The sequence below is a fragment of the Arvicanthis niloticus genome, chromosome 28 (genome assembly GCF_011762505.2).
Source record: "Arvicanthis niloticus isolate mArvNil1 chromosome 28, mArvNil1.pat.X, whole genome shotgun sequence".
Lineage (NCBI taxonomy): Eukaryota > Metazoa > Chordata > Mammalia > Rodentia > Muridae > Arvicanthis > Arvicanthis niloticus.
The window spans coordinates 16,972,449-16,991,194 of record NC_133436.1 but is presented as its reverse complement, the minus strand read 5'-3'; the positions used below and the strand labels follow the sequence as shown (position 1 = coordinate 16,991,194).

The following is an 18,746-nucleotide window of genomic DNA, read 5'->3' as shown; positions in this document are numbered from 1 at the left end:
ATATACCCTGATAGTGTGAGAACAAAATTTGAAAGCAGCATTGTAACAATAACAAAAATTCATGGTCAGCAAAGACCACCAACAAGTTGTTAAATATAGTCATAATAAAAATATTAAGCCCCTGCAGGGGCAGGGTGACAAAAAATAAAGGCATATAAGGGCATGCCCAGACAAGTCCAAACAAGCCCAAGTGAGTAATGGGCTATCTGGTGTTTACTTTTCTCTCCCTCCCTTTTCTGGGAGGTCCGAGTTTCTGCAAGTTCTGCCAGTTCTGCAAGTTGCTGATGTTTGAAATATCCAATCATATGTAACCGCGCCAAATTTTCCCCTACCGATAAATATCCCAAGTTCCCTGGGTCGAGGGCGCGGAACCTCTATCTCCTGTGTGAGATATGTTCCAGCCCGAGGGCCCTCGTCATTAAACCTCCTCTGCAATTGCATCAAGGTCTCTCGTGTGTCCTTGGGGCGTGCAGGTCCGGACTTGGGTGAGGGTCCCCTTGCGGGGGTCTTACAATAGAGACTTGTTTTTCAACAGCCTACAACAGCTGAGCACACTCTGACAAACATCTTGTTTATCCCACATATAAAACATAGCTTGTTTTGCTGTTTAGTGACCCCAGCTGCATGGTGCACGTGGTAAAATGTCTTCACCCTGTGTTCTCCTGCTTGTGCTTATAAATACCCAGGATTTCCTTGTAATAGTGTCAATAGGTGGAAGTGAATAGGAGGTGTGGAGTCTATGGGAGACAGTAAACGAGACTTGACTACAGATCCTCTGGCTTGTCTCTATTCTTCGAGTCTTTTCCCCTCCTTGCACCCCCCCTTGCTAGACCCTGACCCTCAGACCGGAGCAGCAGAGCAGTCTGGGACATTTTGACTCCCAACATGGGGCAGAGTGGTCCTCAACATCTTGACCCTCAACATGGGGCAGAGAGGGCAGCAACATTTTGGCGCCCAAAGTGAGGCTCCAGCATGGGTCTCAACATTTTGGCCCCCAAGCGTGGCGCGGTTGTCAACACTGGTCCATGTCTCCAGCTCTTAAAAACAACTTTTACTATTTTAATTATTCATATGTATGTATCTGCATGTGTATATGTGCACGTGAGGGCAGGTGCCTGAAGATCTGAATGTCCTGGACTGGAGTTATAGGCCATACCCTTGTGGGTGCTGAGAAGTCAACTCTAGCTCTCTGCAAGAACAGCAAATACTTTATAAATGCTGAACCATCTCTCTAGCCCTGACAGAAAAATCTAAGAGAAAAAAAAAAAAAAAAAAAAAAAAGCAGAAGGATATATCCTGCACCACCTCTACATAATAAATACTTTTGAAAACCTTTAGGGTTGTAGGGATTGCTGAACCAGTAACCGCACTTGTTTCTTGCACAGGACTTGGGTACAGTTCCCAGCACCTACATCACCGGTGGCTCACAACAATCCATTGGTACACGTAAGATGCACATACACACGTGTAGACAAAAACATGACCGGGAAGGGTGGCACATGCCTTTAATCTCATCACTCTGGAGATACAGGCAGATCTCTGTGAGTTCCAGACCAGCCTGGTCTACATAACGAGTTTCAGAACATCCAGAGCTACATAATGAGATTCTGTTTCAAAAACAAAACAACAAAACATCCATATGCATAAAATAAGCCTAAAAAATGTTTAACCTCCTCAGCTAGGACTGAGTGTGTAGTTCCATATTAGGATTCTAAGTCCTGGGTCATATGCCCAGCCATAAGAAAAAATGACCCTTAAATTATCCTGGAAGTATTTTCATTAAGGTACCAACTTAATATCATAAACTTCTTCCTCTTCTGTTTCAAAGTTCACACACACACACTAGGAAGAGCCTGGAATTAGAAATTGGAACTCTAGTTTTAGTTTGTAATTTTAAAAAAGATTCATGTATAGGTGCTTGTCTGCACATTTATGTATGCACCACATGCTTGCCTGGTGCTCAAGAAGGCAAAAAGAGGGCCTAGGATTCCCCTGGAATTGGAGTTACAAAGGATTGTCAGCCACCGCGTGGGTGCTGGGAACTGAACCCAGTATCCTCTGGAAGAGCAGTCAGTGCTTTCAACTGCTGACCCATCTTTCCAGGTCCTTTGACTTTAGTTCTTTTCTTGCTTTGTAAACCTGGTCGGTTCATTTATACATGTTATTAACACTGAGTTTGCTGAGAACTGTCACTAGGCCACGAATCCCAGTTCTAAGGTGCGTCTGTGCTCTTGGTAACACCTACCATACCCTCTACTCCTCACTATGCATAATCCTGTCCATCCTTCAAGCATCAATACCCATGTGTACCTTTTCCTGATGACTCCAGTCTATGTTGTTCTAGCTGGAACCAGCAAGCACTACTGTCTAAGTCATTAATGGCACTTGTAGTTCTCTTTCTGTTGTTTGCTGTTGTTCATGGTGCTGAGGATGGAACCTAAGGTCTTTCACTAGCTAGGCAAGGCCTCTGCCACATCCCCAGCCCACTGATTTTCTTCTAATCAGATTTCCATGACTAGGATGTAAGTCCTACATAATACAAGAGGGAAGACTTATTTCTATTCTCCTTTATATTATAGGAGTCCAAAACTGTTTTGGCCAGTTTCTTTCAGAGGAATCATGATATGAGGCTGTGATGGTTTGTATATGCTTGGCCCAGGGAGTGGCACTATTAGAAGGTGTGGCCCTGTTGGAGTAGATGTGGCCTTTTTGGAGTGTGTCACTATAGGTATGGGCTTTAAGACCCTCATCCTAGCTGCCTGGAAGCCAGTATTCTGCTAGCAGCCTTCAGATGAAGATGTAGAACTCTCAGCTCCTATACCATGCCTGCCTGAGTGCTGTCATGTTCCTGCCTTGGTGATACTGGACTGAACCTCTGCACCTGTAAGCCAGCCCCAATTGAATGTTGTCTTTTTATAAGACTTGCCTTGGTCATGGTATCTGTTCATAGCAATAAACCACTAAGACAGATAGTTATTAGATTATAAAGAGTTCGAGGTTTTTCATTTTTGTTTTTCCAGTAGCAAGCCTGTTACCCAACTTGGTTATTTCTTTCCCCCATATAATATGCCAGTCACCGAAATGATAGATTTTGCAAGACAGAACTTATGAGGTGACGAATCATTTGAAAATGGAGAAAGCAAGACCATCTCTGGACCACCTCCCCTAAACTGAGGTTGAGTGATATTTTTGGGCTGAGTGGTGGGAAAGGGTGATTGGATTAAACTCAAGCTGTAATCATCATGACCCATACAGAAAATCAGAGTCAGATGAAAGTACCTAAGAGCAAGGAGATTCTGCTGAACGTTTAAACTCAGAGTGGAAGAGCAGAAGGCACTTGATAGGAAAAAAACGGATTAGTCTAAAACTCATTTCTTTATTATTAACGTTGAAGAACACTGACATTTATAGTTACAGGAGCCATGAAAATAGGTGACGGCCATTTCAGAGTGGAAGCAGGTTGAGTGTTGGATTTGACGAAGTTTGGTAAGAGCTGTAATTTGGAAATTGCTACTGATGTCATAGATAGAACAGCACAGATGTCTTAACTTTGTTTCCTTCCTGGAAGTTTACTGGAGTCACGGTTGTGTCTCAGTTCTAGTTAGCACGAGCTGGATGCAGCAGGCAGTGTTTCTTGTCAACTTCTTAGAATGTTGCAGAGATGAAAGCAGTAAAATTCGTGCCCAGTCTAAGGATGGAATTTGTAAGGCTTAAGCTGAAACTCATACTTGGGTAGGAGTAACACTTCCACCATCGGATACTGAGTTTATTTTATAACCAATTATAGCTCTCGGCTACTTTTGTTCTCAACCAGGGAAGCATCCCTACCCTCAATTCCATGTCACGGTATTCTTCCACCTTGAATTCGTGCTTTCAGAACTGAAAACAAATCAGAGCCTCTGCTTCACCAGCACCGTGCTGTGACAGAGATCAGTGGATTTCATACTGGAGAGGGCCTTTGCCCTTGGGCTGTTAAAATCATTATTCGGGCCCCATAGCAGAAGCCTTGGCTCTACTAGCCTAAAGGTTAGTGCACCGGGTTGGACGAGACAAGACCGAGGCAGCACACTATCTAGCAATCTAGACAGCCATAGGAGCAGACCGGCCGCTCGCAACAGCTGACGGAGCGGCGACTGCGGAGCCCGAGGAGGCGGCGCACGTCGGACCCGCCATCCCGGCGCCGCGCATCAGCCGAAGCTGCGGCTAGGAAACAGTCCCACCGCGCAGAGTACCAGTTCGCCGGCCGCAGGACGGAGGCAGGTGCAGGCCTCAGCAAGGGGCACTCAGCGGCGTTGATCTGTCCGACCTCGCTGCGGTCACCACACCCGCTACTTGGCTCCGGGACTCCCCCGCCTCCGGCCTCGCCCGGCCGCACCCCGGGCTGCGCGGCGTCACAGAGCGCATGCGTGCCGCGGGGGATGCCGGGAGCGCGCAGTGGCGGCAGCGGCAGCGACGGCAGTAACAGCGGCCGCTCGAGCGGGGACACCAGCGGGGCGGTGACCGTGTGGGAGGTGGTCTCACTCTTGGGGAAGCTGCTAGGGACCGTCGCCGCGCTGAAGGTGGTTCTGTACCTGCTCCGGGTGTGCTTCGCGATGGCCTGGAAATCCGGCGGCGCTAGCCACTCGGAGCTAATCCACAACCTCCGCAGTAAGTGCCACCCCCGCCCGGCGCGGGCCATGGAGCAGGGCCGGGCCTGGACGCTGTCCCCCCCGACCGTCCGGAACGTTCGGTCTGCACCCCTGCGCCTGCTGGAGGGCGTCGCTGCGCGGTTGCACCGGGAGTCCGGAACGCCGTGCGTTTTTTGCAGTCTCCTCTCCCGGGACCTGCCACTCAGCGATGTGGATGGGAAGAGGGTTGAAGCCAAGAGGGAGCTGCTGCGGGTGGGACGGGGCAGTTGCCTCCTGGCAGGCTGCGGGGGACGGGGTGCGGCACTGGTGGCGGGGCTGTTGCTGGATTCTACGGTCCCACCGGCGAGGGGCGTGACTTCGGGGTGGGGAAGTGCGGGCTTGTGTTTCTGGTGACTGGGCTGTTAGCGAGGGGACACCACCTTGGCCTACGGGTTCTCTCACCGTCCTACTCTGTTGATTCCCTGCGAGCTTTCTGTTTTCTGCCTCCCCCGCCCTCCGTTTTTTCCTTTGGAGGGAGATGCTGCTGTCTGATACCAGCGAGGGGAGGGAGAGGACGGTCCGATTATTGCGGTTACTAGTGGCTGCTGTTTCTCAGGTTGCTGTCCAAAGTATAGGCTCTTTGCGGGGGGGGGGGGGGTGGTGGTGGTGGCGGGGGACAAGGGACTGTCAGAGCATGCTGCTCCTAAGAGACTTTGTTTGGAGCCTTTGGAGGTCCTGAATCCAGCAGACCATTGTGTGTATATAATGTTCTAACTTTTTTTCAAGACTGTCCATTGGCTTTTAAAAGCGTGTTTGAAAAGGTTTTTTGTTGTTATTTTCGTTTTTGTAAAGAATAGCATTCTCTGTAGTCGTTGTACTCTATTCCTTCCTTTGATGATAGTTTCAGGGTAGAATGAATGCTGTGTCACTTCCTTTTCTAAATTGAAATAGAGCGTTGTCTGGTTCAGAGACCAAGACCAAGAAGAGCTGCAAGTTCTTATTCTCACTCTGGTCAGAATTCACAGTTCCTTTTGCCACCAAGTTTGCAAAAATAATCATAGTCTGCCGGGTGATGTTTTTAATTTCTCTTGAGCTTTTTCCTCCTCCTCCTCTTTTTGTTTGTTTGTTTGTTTGTTTGGTTTTGGTTTTTCGAGACAGGGTTTCTCTGTGTAGTCCTGGCTGTCCTGGAACTCACTCTGTAGACCAGGCTGGCCTTGAACTCAGAAATCCACCTGCCTCTGCCTCCCAAGTGCTGGGATTAAAGGCATGCGCCACCACTGCCTGGGAGTGTCTTCTTTTAAAAGCCTTTCAGGTGTTTGTCTTACCTCCCAACTCTATTCATAATCTCCTGGAGGGCTGGAACCATAAACAATGGAATTTATCAAAGAATCGGTACTCATTCCCCCCAACCCTGACCTCCCAGGAATGCCAGTTCAGGTGGCATTAAATGCTGAGGTCTGTGTAGGGAACAAAAGGGTAAATGAGAGAAGGAGGACTATTTGGCACTTAGTAGTCATCATTGCACAGTAGTTAAACAAACATTAGATATTTACTGTTTTGCAATGAAAGGCGATGAAGTGTGTTTAGATGGCAAAATGTTATCGACCTTTGTCAATATTCTCTTTGTAGAAGTACATCTTATAGGAAGTAGATGTTTAAATACTGAGTCAGTAGTGAAAAGTGTTTATGTTCTTGTGGCTTACACATAAGCTCAGTATTAGAAATGTTCTATAAAATTTGTTAACATGAGCTAAGTGCCTCCAATTGCAGCGTATACTATTCTGAACATGAATTGTGACTAGGTAATTTCCCCCAGGAGGTTAGCACGGTAGACACTTGGCTGTGGTAGACATTTGGGATCTATCAGGCTTTTAAAGTCTCTTTTGTAGCCAAATTTGTGGTAACCCCAGACCAAATCTTTTCCGAGTGGTTTATAATCACTTTACTTTATTGTATTACTTAACTGAAACTTCTAAGGATACAAGAAGTATTTGACATTTATAGGTGGTAGATATTTAGTTTTATACTATACATCTATAGTATATAGTGTGTATATATATATATATATATATATATATATATTAGATATTTAGTTTCATACTAAGTGTATAATTCATTAGTAAGAGGAAATAAGAGAATTCAAATTACTTAGCTTTCTTTAAAAAATACTTGAACACTTCTGGGACTTTAGACTTGAGACAATTCTAATTAAACAGCTGATTTTTATTTATCTATCATTTATTTAAAAACGGTATTTACCCAAATGAAAATTGCCTTTGGCACACAATTCGAAAATATATGCTTCTGCAGGGTTGTGGTGGTGCATGCCAGCAGTGGGGAGGCAGGGGCAGGCAGCTCTCTGAGTTTGAGGCCAGCTTGGTTTACTGGTTTACAAATCAGGTTCCAGGATAGCCAGGGCTATACAGAAGAACCGTGTCTTGAAAAACAAGCAAACAAATCCAAAAAAGAAAATATCTGCGTCTTTCTTTCTTAAAGATTTTTCCTAAATTTTGTTTTTTATTCTGTGGTGCTTGAGTTTGAACCTAGGGTCTTAGACATGCTAGACAAGTACTCTCCCATGAGTGGCCTGCCAATCTCCAAAATTAAGGGCTTTTAATTGAAGTCTTAGAAATATGATCATGATGATACTGAAGTAAAGGGGTGTCCAAATTGGAAGTGATTTTTCACAAAATGTGATTATGTGAATATTGTAATTTATTGAAATTGTTTACTTTTCCTTTTGTATTTGATTTTATAGTTGATACATCATTTGAGACCATGTGATAGATTTCTTATCATTCATTGGCTTATGTTGTGATGACTGTTCTTTGGTGAGTTTGAACAGTTTTCTCTAAAACGTAAGCAGGCCTTACAGTCCTGGATCACCTGCAGAGCTTGTTATACTAGACTGCTGAAGCTGGAGACTGTAGTGAAGGAATTCTTTTTTTTTTTTTTTTAAAGATTTATTTATTTATTTACTTATTTATTTATTTATTTATATGTATGTGAGTACACTGTGGCTGTCTTCAGACACACCAGATGAGGGCATCAGATCTCATTATAGATGGTTGTGAGCCACTGTGTGGTTGCTGGGAATTGAACTCAGGACCTCTGGAAGAGCAGTCAGTGCTCTTAACCATTGGGCCATCTCTCGAGCCCAGCTAATGAATTCTTGAGTTGTGCATGTGCAGCTGCAAACCCTGGGACTACATAGACACAGAGAATTGAAAATCCCAGGACAAATTCTGCCACTGTTTCAGCTTTATCATTAATATTTTTTTAAAATAAAGTTTAAGGAAAATTCTGGTTCAGTCTTTTAGCACTCTGTGCATGGCTGACTCAGTGTTCAGGGGGCACTTGATGATGGCCAGCTTCTAGTTTGTTGGGCTGCTGCGAGGTAGTAGCTGTGGCCGTGGATGCCTCTCAGCAGTGCCTTCTTGGTTTTCAGAGCCTTCCCTTTTACTTTGGTTCTTTGAGGGGCATGAGATTCTTGCTTGGATTTCAGTGTCATATTTAAATAATTTACACTGGCTACTTAAAATAAGATGAGCAATTTCTTCTCCTCTTTCCAACTAGTTTATTCATAAAAAGGGCAAAATTCAACCCAGTTCCTTAATGTATGGATTATTTCAAAATATGTTTCCTTTCCATCCTTGATTGTTTCACTTTGCAAATAAAATGTTTTAGGATTACCAGTCACCCAGTGAGTACTTGAATGCTTTCTCTTTATTTATTTATTTATTTATTTATTTATTTATTTATTAAAATTCAGGACAAGGTCTTCTTTTTTTCTTTTTTGGTTTTTTTGAGACAGGGTTTCTCTGTGTAGCCCTGGCTGTCCTGGAACTCACTCTGTAGACCAGGCTGGCCTCGAACTCAGAAATCCTCCTGTCTCTGCCTCCCAAGTGCTGGGATTAAAGGCGTGTGCCACCACTGCCTGGCAGGACAAGGTCTTAAATTGCCCAGGCTAGTCTAGAATTGGGCCTAATCATCCTCCTTCAACCTCTTGAGTAACTGCACTGATTGCACCTGGGAGGTGGGTACTCTCTAAGTGCCAATCACTAGGGCCAGAGGAAGAGCAAAACAAATACCCTTTCTTCTACAGTGAACAGCTAAATAAAGTAAATAGAACCTCATAGGATGACCATTGTCAAAGCATGGGACAGGGGATTCGTAGTCGCAGGGGAGAATGCCTCACTAGTACCTCCTTTGAGCAGAGACTTGGTAGAAGGACAGACCAGCTAGGAGGATAGAGCTGAGGTCTGAAGAGCAGTCAGATTAACTCATATGAGTTTGATATGAGGTGTGGAGAAAAGACCAGGGACAAGCCAAGGGTATGACAGCAGAAGTTTTTAGAGGGGCACCTGGGATGCTTTGCTAGTTTCTAAGTTGGAAATAAGTGAGTGAACAGCAGACTTTGGTTTGGTTTGGTTTTTCCAGGGTGAGGAGCAGATCAGGAATTTATTTGGGAGAAAGAAGAGATTTGTTATGCTATAGTATACCTAAAGTAGAGTCCTTTATTGGTATTTGAATATATAAGATTATGATAATTTACAGTTGTTCAGTCCTAAAAGCATTTTTATTGTTGTTGTGTCCGGTTTTATCTGTTTGTTTTGTTTTGTTTTGAAACAGTTTCTCATGTACACCTAGACTATCCTCAAACTTGCCATGTAGTTGAGAGTGACATTGCACTTCTGATCCTTCTGTCTGTACTTCTGAAATGCCAGCTGATCATTCACCCATGGATCTAGACGGTTGGCTCTTCTATTTAAAGTGAAGTTAAGCTGTAGGAAGAGAAAGTTGCATTGTGCTGTTTTTGTTTGCCTGTGATTTCTGACTGAGCTGGTTTATGGGTGACAGTGGTACCAAAGACTGCTGGACATGTGTGACAAACATAGCAACAGAGTTGGCATCGTAGACGGTACTTTGATGGACTGAAGTGACCAACGTAGGAAACTGAAGGTTGTATGGAGTAATACTATACTTGAAGAAAGGAGAGGGTCAAAGCAGGTGGCAGATTTGGGCTTACTACAAAAAACTCACAGAGCTACCCCAGCCTAACCATCAGGTTTGCTTTGAAGAAGCCAGGTGGTGCTGGTACACACCTTTAATCTCAGAATTCGGCAGGCAGAGGCAGGCAGATCTCTTAAGTTCGAAGTCAGCCTGGTTTACAAAGGGAGTTCCAGGACAGCTAGGACTACACAGAGAAACCTGGTTTTGAGGGGGGGAAAAAAGGAAAAATGTTTTGACAATGATGCTTTTTGTCACTGGGTATGATCAGAGGATGGCTGACCATTTCACTGTAAGGAACACTGCAGGGGGATTTGTTGTCAGGTTTGAATATACACCAGTTCTCAGAGGAACCTTGTAAATCCACGATCATGTGATTTTATAGCATCAATGGTTAGGTGATGCTATGCAGTATGTATATTTCAGGAGCCAGACAAGTAAACATTTTAATACTGTCAGTGTTACCTACTTTATATATGGGTGAAAAGGAGCCCAAGAAGCATGGCTTTCCTTGGGAAGTTATGTTGAAACAGTTTACTTTTTACAGATCAACTAAACCGACAGGTATAGAGGGTGACAGCGTGTGTGAATAGCATCTGTACTTAGCACACTTTGCGTTGCTTGCTGTTACATAAATTACTTTGATTATAGTATGAATTTAAATCTAGTCTTTTTTAGACTTTCTATCCTCAGTGTGTTTTGAGTTTGAGTCAACTGGTACCTTATTTAACCTTTCTGGATGAAAAAAGGTGAGAATTTTGTCAGCTTGTTGATACTCACCAGGACAGTGAAGACTGGAACTCTTGGAGGAGGACTAAATGTATCCACCGCACAAAATATATTTAGTTCTCCAGGAGTTTCAGTTCTCACTGCTCTGGGATCAGTGCTCCGAAGTCCAAGGTCTCTGAGACCCAAGGCAGACTTAGCTCTGAGTCCCTGTAAGATATCAAAAGGGCACCTCACATTCTTGTAAGATACAGCATTGGGACAAGCAAAGGCATTACATTTACATTCCAAGAGGGAATAATTGGGGCATAGAACAATGGGTTGGACACCCCCTCCCAGCAGAGCAAACCGAAAGCTCCCCAACTCTGAGGTCTGGTATTCAGGTTGTTTCCTCAGAAGCTGAGGGTTTGGGCAGCCCTACCTACAGGTGTTGTCTTTCACTCTTTCAGCCTGCACTTTTCTTTGGAAGGTGTTGCATGTTGCTGAAAACTGTGACTTCCCAGGATTTTCACTGCGGCCCACACTTCACTCCCTCAGCCCCACTATTTTTACATCATTCAGGGCTCCTTACAGGGGCTTCTAACTCTACCTCACATTGCCTGGCTTCCCAGGTTTTGTTTTGTTTTGTTTTGTTTGTATTCTTAGTGGATATCTAGACTTAGACCATTACATAATTTCTATTAAAAAGATTTATTTGCTTAATGTGTCTGATTATTGTGCGCACACACACCTGTATATATGCATGTATGGGCACCATAGGGCCCGGTGCTTATATAATCCAAAAGAGGGTTTGGGATTGTTTTTATTTTTTGAGACAGGGATTCTTGGTACAGCCCTGAGCTGCCAGTGCTGGGCCCATAACTGTGTCCTCTGCAAGAGCAGTAAAGTGGTCTTATCTGCTGAGCCATCTCTCCAGGCCCAGAACTTGGCATTCTCAGTTCCTGGAAAATAATCATCAGGGTAATGCCACTGTCTGCCTCTGCGCAGTGGACTCACTACGGTTAGGACCTCTTGGGCCTTGATGGTTGCAAACAGAATGAGTCCTAAATTGATGCTGTTCTAGGTCTCTTATCTCTTTCTTGTTTCTTCTTCTTTTTGAAAGTTACTTTTACTTTATGTATATTTGTGTTTGCCTGATCATATGTTTATGTACCATATACATGTCGGGCCTGCAGAGACCAGAACTGCATTGGGAGCCACCACGTAGGTGCTGGGAATTGGAGCTAATTGGTGCTGGGAACTTCTGAGCTAATTCTCTAGCCCAAGTCTCTCTTCTTTTAATACAAGGTTGGGGGGAGTGTGTGAGCGTGGGTGAGCGTGGGTGTATGTGTACATGCACGTGGAAATCAGAGAACCACTTAGTGCCTGCCTGCCTGCCTGCCTTCCTTCCTTCCTTCCTTCCTTCCTTCCTTCCTTTTTTCCTTCCTTCCTTTCATTTTAGACTTAGGCTCTGGGGATTAAACTCAGGTCCTTGTGCTTGCAAGGCAGGCACCTTGCCAACTGAAGCTACCTCTCCAGATCCATGGACATTGCTTTTTTTTTTTTTTTTTTTTTCTTTTGACTCCAGCTCTGCATGGACAGTTTTTGAAGTAAACTTTTTATTGTAATGAATGGGGTCTTACTGATTCCCCAGATGCATACTGTTCCAGGGCAAAGCATTTGCCTTATTTTAGTGGTGTTCATCTCAACGACTGCACCTTTAATAGGTGTTTCTTCTGGCCAAACTACAAGTTTCTCAAATTATTCTGCTCTGTTCTTTTTCCTCCTACTCCTAGCTGTAAATTTGGCTAAAAGCATTTAGCTGGTAATATTCATACCACAGCTTGAATGCTGGTTTTGCTCTAACATTTTCTCTACAGATGTACAGATGTCTAAGCTCAGGCTCCCACCGTCTTGAGACATGGATAAAATGTAGTCCAACTGTTTCCTACAGGTTAACAAGGGTGATGTTTAGCCCAGTTGCCATAGAATCACTTCCATGGGCCCCTCCTTGGGGTAGCATTCAATGTCTGCTTTCCAGTCTGTGTTCTAGCCCTCTGAGTCTCCACGGGAACCACCTGTAAACTGCGCTTTAGCGCCTTTACTTTCCTCTAGTTTGCTTCTTCGGTCTTTCAGGTTCTCCCCATGGCGTTCCCAGGACTGGATTGTAGTGTTTCAGGTGTAGGTGTAGTCAGTTGTCCTGCATTGCAATGCCAACTTCTATTAGCCAGCTCTCTCTTGTTATAATAAGTACCTAAGATAATTTATGTAAGAGTATATTCTGCTTCGCAGTTTTGAAGACTTTGGTCCATATTGATTGGCCCTATGGTTTTGGACCTGTGGCAAGACTACCCAGGGATAGATGTCAGGTTGTCATGTTTGGTAGCAGAGACCCTTACCCACTGAGCTCCTTTAAAAAGTTTTTTTTTTTTCTTGTTTCTAAATCATATTTTTAAATGGCTTTCTTATTGTATCACTTTCAGATACCAGCTTTTGTCCTGTCAATTTGGCCCAGTAAGCCGAGGCTCCCCTAGTCCTCACTTGGCCACATCCTAATCCCTGGTTTCTCTTTGTAGTTTGCCTTGTAACTGTTTTAGAGGTGATGGGATAGAACCTAGGGTCTCTAACGTGGTAGGCAAATGCTCTGCTCCAAGCCCTGCCTTTGTGGTAAGTTACATCCTTTCACATTGCTTGGGTCTATAACCTGACACTACTACTTGCTCCGTCTTTTTAAAGGTCTGTCTTTTATTTTGTGTATGTGTTTGTCTGTGTGGGTGCAGGTATCTGAGGAGGCCAGAAGAGAGCATCAGATCCTCTGAGTTACAGGCACTTGTGAGCTACCTGCTGATAGTGCTGGGATCTGAACTCTGGTTCCCTGGAATCGAGCAGGGCACACTCTTCAGCCCACCCATCTTTAAAGAAAGGATGTTAGCAAGCTCTGTCTCATTTCCAGTTTAATAACAATGTGTTTACTAAAGTAAATAATGTTTTATTCTGAAAACTGAGTAAGTCTGCTCTGCCAACTTAAAAATCATAAACAAGTGACTATCACTATTCATGAGGTGCAGTGTGCTGTTTTTCTTTGGTTCCCTGCATCCATTATAACAGACCTGTCCTAGTGACACTAGACACAAAATAGCTTTCTTCTTTTTATAGTCTTATCATCTGCTTGAAACTGCCTCACCATAGTTTTATTGATGTATAAATCATGATGGTTCTGTAATTCTGCAATACTTTTTTTTTTTTTTTTTTTTTTTTTTTTTGAGATAGTCTTACTGTGTTTCCCTGACTGTTCTGGAACTATGTAGAACAGGCTGTCCTCAAACAGAGATCTGCCTTCCTCTGCCTCCTGAGTGCTGAGGTTAAAGGCATGCCCACCCACCTCCCCACCCCACTTTGGCCTCTTGTGTAATAGTTTTGTGATTTTTTTTTCCACCTTAAATTTGATTCACTCTCTGTCCTTTTCTATACCCCAAGTTGGAAAAAAAATGTATCCATTCTTAATATGGCCTTTAGTTTTTCAAACTTTTAAAATTTTGGCTTATAATTAAAATTCTGTTACATTTACTTTTAAAACTCTTATTTGGATCAGCTGCATATTTGGACCCACAATAGCCATATTATAGTTAATTAATTAGGGCCCTGGTACCCTAAGGTTGCAAACAGATTGAGTATGGGTGGGTTGCAAGTTGTTCACTATTGAAAAAGGCTAATGGTAAGTGTATGTTTAACTTCTAATTAGTCTTCACATGCAAAGCAAACAGTACATTTTTTTTGCACATCTAAAGACAAAACATTGCTATTTGAAAGAAATATTTCTGCACAGTGGTAACTAAATATGTCATAGATTGCCAAAAATTATCGAATGTAGCATGGTTTAGCCTTCTGATGTGGGTGCTGATAACTGAAGTAGGGTCCTCCAGCCCCCTATACACTGTCAGAAGCATTTTACTTGTTGTCCCACTTTTTTTTTTTTTTTTTTTTTTTTTTAACTTCTACAGTTAGAGGGCTGTGACTCACGTTTTAAGAAGCTAGAAGGGAGCCGGGCGGTGGTGGCGCACGCCTTTAATCTCAGCACTTGGGAGGCAGAGGCAGGCGGATTTCTGAGTTCGAGGCCAGCCTGGTCTACAGAGTGAGTTCCAGGACAGCCAGGCTACACAGAGAAACCCTGTCTCGGAAAAAAAAAAAAAAAAAAAAAAGCTAGAAGGGTTACGTGTGTGCCATTCTTAAATTCATGCACATTCAGAACATTTCTCCCCGAAACCTTGATAGTTGAAAGATTGACTTGGAATGGAATCCTCAGCTTACACTTCAATTGAGTTAGAATGTGACAAACCCAATGCACAGCCATCACTGAATCCTGAAAAGGATCAGGGGTAAACTTAACAGTTCTCTGACCAAATCTGGCTGATTCCAGGTTTTATAAACACTTACGGTGACAAAGGCATATATGTCGTTCACTGTGTGGCTGTTCTTGCCCCACTACAGTGCCCCACATGGCCAGCAAAGCCTAAAATGCTTCCTGTTTTGCCCTTTGCTGGTTATCACCACAGAACATTTCTTCTGGAACAATGCCTTATGTCCCTTTTGCAGCTCCCTTCACTGTGGAGTTTACCTGGCAGCGGCAGGTCGTCCCCTGCTGGGATGCTTTTGCCTAGATCTTGGTTTACTGGCAGTGCTGTAAGGTGTAGGCTGAGTGTCTGCCTTCAGCTTGGGCTGGGGCTCTTGAGGTCAGGGTGTGGCCGCGGTTTTTCCTTATTGCCTTGGGTGGTCTTCAGCTGACTTTATTGAACATTGCTTCATCTGCACTTTGCTTTGAATGTTCTTCTAAAAACTCAATGTTACCTGCCTGAGGTTTTAATTATTTTTTGTCTTTAAAATGGATCACTTTTCCAGAACATGTTTTAGAGTTGATTGTCCCTAGATTGCTTTCCAGGGCGCTTCAGATCAGCTGTGTAGTCATCGCTGAAGAGCTTCCGTCTCTGTTTTCTTTTTGGAGATCAGCTTAGTTTTTCCATTTGTCTTGTGCTTTTGTGGTGGGGGCTTCAGGCTACCCCAGGAGCTCTGTGTGATTGCAGATTTGTAACAGGTCATGATGGCAGTGCTTGACGTGAGAACTGGGAGGGGAGGAGACAGGCTCAGCTGCTGTTTCCATGGATGCTTCTGTTCCTCAGTCTCATCACCAGGAGCCACGCCCCCTCCCTGTTGAGCAGGGCACGGCTTGCTGCCTGCCCATTAAAGTGGTTTTTCCTTACCCAGCTTTACTACAGTAAATCCCACACAGTGTAATTTACTCTTTTAAGTCACATTCAAGGGTTTTGCTGTTTGCAAAGATGTACAACCCCTGCTGTGGGTCACATGGACATATTCATAGTCTAGAATGGTGTCTGGTCTCACCTTTATAGTCTCCTGCTATCCTCAACTTTTTAGTAGTTGCTTCAACTACTAATCTATTTTTTAATATTTTATTTAGAAGTCATATAATATATAGTAATTTATAACTGACCTTTTCACTCAGCATGGTTTTTCAGTTTTGTCCATTTTTATGAGTAAATACTTCATCCTGTTTGGTGGCTAAGTGATATTCCATTGTACAGATACACCACATTTTATATCCATTCATCCTTTGATGGCATTTAAACTGTTTCTACTTTTTGACTGACTATTCTAAATAGTGCTGTGATCATTTGTGTGTATGTTTTTGTTTGTTTTAAGAGACAGGGTCTTACTGTGTTATCCTCTCAAATTCCTGAGAGGACAGGTGTTGCTACTGGTGTTGGCTTCTTATGTTCCTCTTTATTATAGCCATCTTAGTGAGTAACAAATGGTATTTCATGGTGGCTAAACTTTCTGTTTTTCTGATGACTAATGCTGGTTGGCATATTTTTATGTAACGTGGATCATGTGGATCATGGGCTGTGTATTGTGGAGATTGTCTAGTTAGATCTTTGCACATCTTAAAAATTGGGTCATCTTTTCTTATTTCCAACTTTCTTTTAGGATTAAATTAAAAAAGAAAACTAATCATGAGCATTTCTACCTGGCCTCCTTGTTCCTAGAATAAAGACTTCAAGACTTAATTATGAATAAATGCCTCGGCCATAAGCTTTGGCTCGTTCTTGCTTGTAACTCAATCAATCCTATTTAAACTAGTCAAAGACTGCATAAGGCTAGTTACCTTTCCTCATTTTCATGTGTCCATCTTGCTTATAGTCTAGGGTGAAATCCCCCACCTCTGACTATCCCCCAGAGTTCCAGTCTCTCTACCAGAAGTCCCGTCTATGACTTCTTGTCTTTTCCTAATAGGCCATTAGAATTTTATTGAAAGGTGCTACTTCCACACAGTGCACAAGAGATTCTCTCTACAAATCTGTTGTGTGGAAGAGAGGTTATGTGCATATAAGTGCCTGAGGAGAGGTCATAGGCTTTCTCACTGCAGCTAGGGTTACAGGTGGTTGTAAGGCCCCTAATGCAGGTGCTGGGAATCAAACTTGGGCCTGCTGCAGTGGTAGCATTTACTCTTAACTCTGGAGCCATCTTTCCAGTCCCTGGGTCATTTTTTTTTAAAAAAAAACTTTCTGGGTTTTATTTTTGGTAGAGTTATAGACTGAATTCAGAGCCCTGAGGCATGCTGGACACGTCCTCTACCACTGAGGGTCTCATGTTACCCTGCTGACTCAAGTTCACTGTGCTGCAGATGATGACCTTGCACTTGTTATCCTCCTGCCTCCACCTCCCAAATGCTAAGATTGGAGACATGCCATCATACCTGGCCAAGACTCTGCAGATAAAGGATTTATAAATATCCTCTCCCACCAAATCATTGAGGTTTTTCCATCAGTTATGAAGCCTTCCAATTAGGGAAGGTCTTTTGATGCACAATTTATTCTATAATTGTGTTAGTTTTGATGCTTTTGTTTTGATATTTAAGAATTTATTGTCAAATCTAAAGTTTTGAATACTTGCCCACTTTCTTTTACATTTTTTAGATGTATTTTATGTGTTTTTGAGTATTTTACCTTCATGTATGTGCACCATGTGCATGCCTGCTGCTGATAGAGGTTGGATGAGGGCATCAGACCCCATGGAACCCAACCATGCGGGTGCTGGGATAGAACTGGTTTTCTGCAGGAGCCTCAGTGCTGTTGACCCCGAGCCATCTCCAGCCCTTAGCATCTCTTCTTCTATGAAGGTTACCATGTGGCTCTTATATTTAGGCATGGAGTTTTGTTTTGTTGATTTTTGAAACAGGGTCTCTCTTTGTAGTCCTGGCTTCAACTTGCTCTGTAGATCGGGCTGATTTCAAACTCACAGATTCATTTGGCTCTATATTTAGTTTTAAAAAAATCTGCCTTTAATTCATTTTTATATGGTCATAAGGGAAGGTCAAAGCTAAGCCCTTACCTGTGGCTCTCTAGTTGTCTTACTGTCATTTGTTAAGTCTTCTTTTATTGTTGGTCTTGACACCCTTGGCCCAGTGTCTTATAAGACATTTCTTGAAGCCAGTACCGTGCTCTTCCAAACCCTAGCCATGTGTTGAATATTATAGTATCTTTTGGGGAGAGGTGGGAAGGGAGCAGTCTCTGTGTCATTAATGGGGTGCAGAGAGATGAGCTGAGGGAGGCAGGAAGGCAGTTTGGTTCAACACAGTAGCTGGTAGTGGTTCAAGCTCTGGAGTCTGACTCCAAGTTGTTTATTGTAGACATATTTAATCACAGCACAATTTGGTGAAAAATATTCTGGTGGTAATTAATTCAACCCTGGGTGCACAACAAAACACACATAAATCTCCTTGAGGAACAAAGTAAGTGAAATACAAGGCAGACATGACTGCATCGAAACTCTGAAAAGTCCATAAAGATAGGATCTATTGACTGACTGAGAACAACAAACTTACAAGGGTCTTGGGGAGTTTCAGGTGCCAGGAAAGTCTCTGAGCACACAGCACAAAGGTTACCAGTTTAGAAATTTCATCTGCTCCAGCCTTCTGGGTGGATAACAGATAGAACACTTTGCCCCTTGAAGAATACCTCTGTGTTCCCCTAGTACTTACCCGTGAGCACAGGCCTCTGCCTCCTACAGTACTTAGCACTGTTAGCATCTTGTCTAAGCTCCGCCCCATTAAGCATTGTACTTCCTTTTTGGAGAAATGATTTTATCAATGTTTAATCTGTGTCTTTGCTTCCTCTTTCTTTGGTATTCTCCTTCTGGTAGAGTGATGTTTGTAGGCCATGTCTGCCCTTTCTTGATCTCAGGTTTAGGGGATTATTTTGTTGTCTTTTTTGAGCAGCTGTGTGGCCATCATTAACATTTAAAAATTGGAAGTTCCACAACTGATGATTAAATGACATAAGTTTGCATAAATATTTAGGCTACTTATGTTGCTTTTTACTGAAGTCTCATTTTAAAATAGCTATTTATAAT

At 43.2% G+C, this 18,746-nt stretch overlaps 1 protein-coding gene across 9 annotated transcripts in view; it reads left to right on the top strand.

Annotated features, from left to right (window-relative positions):
* The window catches only part of Pcmt1 (protein-L-isoaspartate (D-aspartate) O-methyltransferase), a 50,456-nt gene that overhangs the window by 14,007 nt on the left and 17,703 nt on the right, over positions 1-18,746 (top strand). Inside the window, exon 1 of one of the 9 annotated variants that reach the window (XM_076926817.1) lies at positions 4,124-4,256. The exons of 3 other annotated variants lie outside the window; for them this stretch is intronic. Coding sequence is in view for 4 of the 6 variants with exons in the window: in XM_076926810.1 (XP_076782925.1) it covers positions 4,419-4,647 (229 nt within the window). In the remaining 2 variants the exon portion in view is untranslated. Of the gene's footprint in view, positions 1-4,123; positions 4,648-18,746 lie in introns of those variants that run through there. 5 more of the 9 variants (XM_076926810.1, XM_076926811.1, XM_076926816.1 and 2 more) reach the window with 5 other exon arrangements.